General features: G+C 38.8%; 1 protein-coding gene across 9 annotated transcripts in view; it reads left to right on the plus strand.

The window, feature by feature from the left end:
• Nucleotides 7-4,046, plus strand: part of LOC107625421 (DNA helicase INO80) — a 15,934-nt gene continuing 11,894 nt past the window's right edge. For 7 of the 9 annotated variants that reach the window (XM_021115918.1, XM_021115916.1, XM_021115913.1 and 4 more), the window contains exons 1-10: nucleotides 289-348; nucleotides 572-662; nucleotides 895-1,294; nucleotides 1,395-1,827; nucleotides 1,925-2,125; nucleotides 2,258-2,368; nucleotides 2,576-2,997; nucleotides 3,172-3,280; nucleotides 3,367-3,447; nucleotides 3,524-3,696. In XM_021115918.1, coding sequence (XP_020971577.1) covers nucleotides 289-348; nucleotides 572-662; nucleotides 895-1,294; nucleotides 1,395-1,827; nucleotides 1,925-2,125; nucleotides 2,258-2,368; nucleotides 2,576-2,997; nucleotides 3,172-3,280; nucleotides 3,367-3,447; nucleotides 3,524-3,696 — 2,081 coding nt within the window. Of the gene's footprint in view, nucleotides 417-571; nucleotides 663-894; nucleotides 1,295-1,394; nucleotides 1,828-1,924; nucleotides 2,126-2,257; nucleotides 2,369-2,575; nucleotides 2,998-3,171; nucleotides 3,281-3,366; nucleotides 3,448-3,523; nucleotides 3,697-4,046 lie in introns of all 9 variants that reach the window. The other 2 variants (XM_021115915.1, XM_016328048.2) reach the window with 2 other exon arrangements.

Below are 4,046 nucleotides of genomic sequence, written 5' to 3' on the forward strand. Positions count from 1 at the left end.
ATACTCGGGTAGCGCACGTTAACAAAAGAATGGCACCTACACAGCGCACTTTAGCACACTCCCGTGCTCCACACACCCTCTGTGTCCACCATCTTTCTCTTTCCCCTCGCAGTCCACCTTATCCTACGCACCCTTTCCCTTCCATTCCCTTCATCCCTTTCTCTTCACTCCTCTTAGGTCTAACGCTTCTTCTTCTCTCTCCAAAAACTCTTCTTTCCCCGTACTTTTTGAAAAAATTAGGGTTTCTGCACTTGTCGCTACCCTCGCATTGTGGTCGCGTTATATCACATGGATCACAGAAACAATCCCAAGGACTCGCTCTCCTATTCCAATCTCTTCAATCTCGAGGTTCTCCGCATTGGTTCTTCCCCGTTTTCCAGTTTTTGTGATTACTGTATTTCCCGCCATTGTTTTATGTATGAATAGGGATTCTGCACGTTGTCTTTTAGTTTTAACGTGTTCGTCAATTCCTTTATTTTTGTTGTTTCATTGGTTATATTTTGCTTTGGAAGCCTCCAAAAGAAAAAAAATCGACGAATTTAGTGTTATTCTGATCGCGTTGTTTTTGTAGCCTTTGATGAACTTTCAACTTCCACAACGGGATAATGATTTTGGTTATTACGGGAATAGTAGTCAGGACGATGAGAGCAGAGATAGCCGAGGTAGGCATTACGCTTTTTGTGTGTTTTTGTTATGGTTCATGTTTTATTATGGATTGATGAGTTATTGTCTATTTGGATTTTATGCTTGTGAAGTTTATGGTTCTTTTGTAATTTTGTGAAGATTAAAGATAGTATGGTTACTAATTTGTTCTTGGGTCAAGAGGTTTAACTTGTATAATAGAATAAACAATGACAATAATGACGTGTATCTTTGGGTGGGTTCCATGATCAGGTGGTGGGGCAATGGCAAGTCACAGTAATGGGAATGTGAATGCGAATGGAAGGGAGGTAAATTTGTTGAAGAGAGCATGGTCTCAAAACAGTGACGAGGAGGAAAGGAGTCGGTTTTATGGAACGTGTATCACAGAGGAGCGATATAGATCGATGCTTGGAGAGCATGTCCAAAAATACAAGAGGAGGTTCAAGGACACCTCATCTACTCATGCCCAAAATCAGGTTGCTGTTCCACCTGTTCAAAGTAGCAGTGCCTCAAAAGCTCGAAAGTCTGGGAATGATCACTATGGAGGACTGCATGCTGCAGAGATTGCATCTGAATGGCTATATGATTCCAATTCTCAGAAACCAGGAAACTACCATGATGCTAATTTCCTGCAGCGATATGCCTCTGATAGGTTTGCCTTACTATTTTATTGCTTTTATTCTGCCATGGCTTTTGGATGGTAAATCATTATTCTATTGAAAGTCAGCTCAGCTTTTGTTGACTTGTTGCAGGACTATGTATGAACCTGCTTCTTTGGACATTACTGATGGTATCTCTTATAAGATCCCTCCAAAATATGATAAGCTAGCTTCAATGCTGAACCTGCCAAACTTCTCAGATATCCATGTAGATGAATTTTACTTAAAGGGTACCTTGGATTTGGGGTCCTTGGCTGCAATGATGGCTACTGATAAAAGGTTCATGACTACAAACCGAGGAGGCATGGGGGAGCCTATGTCCCAATATGACTCACTTCAGGCACGCTTGAAGGCCATGTCCGCTTCTAATTCACCTCATAAGTTCAGTCTGAAAGTGTCCAATGTCGGTTTAAATTCCTTCATCCCAGAGGGGGCAGCTGGAAACATAAAGCGATCTATTTTGTCTGAGGGTGGTGTATTGCAGGTTTATTATGTTAAGGTTTTGGAAAAAGGTGATACTTATGAGGTATGTATCAGTTGGGCCTATAATTTTTTCCTCTCCTTTTTTTTCTTTATTTTCTTCCCCTTTCCTTTACTTTAGTTTTGACATTTAACTGCTTTAGATCATTGAGCGAAGCCTACCTAAGAAGCAAAAGGTGAAAAAAGATCCTGCTTTGATTGAGAAGGAGGAAAGGGATAGAATTGGTAAGATTTGGGTAAACATTGTCAGAAGAGACGTTCCAAAACATCATAGGAATTTCACAATTTTTCATCGAAAGCAACTGATGGATGCCAAGAGGTTCTCAGAGAATTGTCAAAGAGAGGCATGTACTTTACACATTTGTGCTCTCTTTGTATTGTTCTACATTGATATTTGTTGTCTGTAGTTCTAATACAAAGCTTGTGATTTCATTTTTCTGCAAAATGACTGAAATTGATTCTTTTTTTTTTTTCAGGTTAGAATGAAAGTTAGTAGATCACTTAGATGGACTCGGGGTGCCAGCATTCGCACCCGCAAACTAGCTAGAGACATGTTGTTTTTCTGGAAACGAGCTGATAAGGAGATGGTAATTTTTATTTTGTATTTGAAATTTTAAATTTACTGACTTGATTCTGTATGCATTTATTCTTGATTTTTATAGTATTCAAGTGGTGTCAAATAGGTTCATCCATTGTGGGCTTTGATTTTCTTTGGATAGTGAAAATTATCTTGCTTGCATAAATTCTTATACATTACACTAGTGTGATATGATTTTTAATGCCATTCCTTGTAGATTGAATTGAGAAAAAGAGAGGAAAAAGAAGCTGCTGAAGCATTGAGGCGTGAACAGGAGCTTCGAGAAGCTAAGAGGCAACAGCAAAGGCTTAATTTTCTCATACAACAAACTGAGCTCTACAGTCACTTCATGCAGAACAAATCAAGCTTATTATCTTCAGAGGCTTTACCAATGGAAGATGAAAAAGCAGATGATCAAGATGCACTTTTTGACTCTTCAGATGCTGGCCCAATTGAGGATGATCCTGAAGAGGCTGAATTGAAGAAGGAAGCTTTGAAGGCTGCTCAAGAAGCAGTCTCCAAACAAAGAAAGTTGACAAGTGCTTTCGACAGTGAGTGCCTGAGGCTGCGCCAGGCTGGTGAAGCTGATCCACTTTCACAGGAGGTAGCAGGAGCGAGTGACATTGATTTGCAAACTCCGTGAGTTCTCCCTCTTTCCTTAGCTTTTGTCACATGTATGTATAAATGTACATCATGAGGATATGTATAAATATATATTTGCATATTACTGGGTTAACTTTTGTCTATATGGTATTATGGGGGTGTTAGACTATTGTTTATTTTTGTTAAATAGTTTTTCTCGTTGTATTGCAGCTCAACTATGCCTGTGGCATCTACAGTTCAGACACCAGAATTATTTAAAGGTTGTCTAAAAGAATATCAGCTAAAAGGTCTTCAGTGGCTTGTTAATTGTTATGAGCAGGTATTTTAGCAATCCCAGAGAACTTACATGAATATATTTGCTCTCTCTTGGTTGCAATCTGAACAATTTTGGTTTGTGTCTTTCAGGGTTTAAATGGCATACTTGCTGATGAGATGGGACTTGGAAAGACAATTCAGGCTATGGTATTTTTGGCCCATTTAGCTGAGGTATCTATTGAAGTATTGAACGTGGTCTGTTTGCTCATGTTTTAGACTTTATTTTAACATGCTTTAACTCTTGCAGGAGAAAAATATATGGGGGCCTTTTCTGGTTGTTGCACCTGCATCTGTTTTAAACAATTGGAATGAGGAACTTGAGCGCTTTTGCCCTGAACTCAAGAGACTTCCTTATTGGGGAGGTGTTGCCGAGCGATCAGTGCTTAGGAAAAGTATTAACCCAAAGGATCTATATCGTAGGTAATTTCGATTTCTCGTGCATTCTATTTTCCTTAAAAGAGTTGATGGTAGTGAAAACATATATTAAAGAAGTCATTTTGTAGCCTGGTAGGAAAGAAAAGGGTTTGTTCTCATAGTTGATTCTGCTATCTTTTTATGCTAATATCTACTTTAATTGTTTTTTATTGCTGGATACATGAGTCATATTTGTTAAAATTCAGATAAGAGAAGCCCTTTTGGAGTCACTTTGTTGTGTGGTTTGGGTAAATACAGCACTGAAATTTGGGTAGTCACAAAGATTTTAAGCCAAAGCTTTAGAATCTGTGTTGTTGACATTACCACATTAGTAACTGGTTTTGGTGTTTCTATAC

Source organism: Arachis ipaensis, chromosome B02 (assembly GCF_000816755.2).
Source record: "Arachis ipaensis cultivar K30076 chromosome B02, Araip1.1, whole genome shotgun sequence".
NCBI lineage: Eukaryota > Viridiplantae > Streptophyta > Magnoliopsida > Fabales > Fabaceae > Arachis > Arachis ipaensis.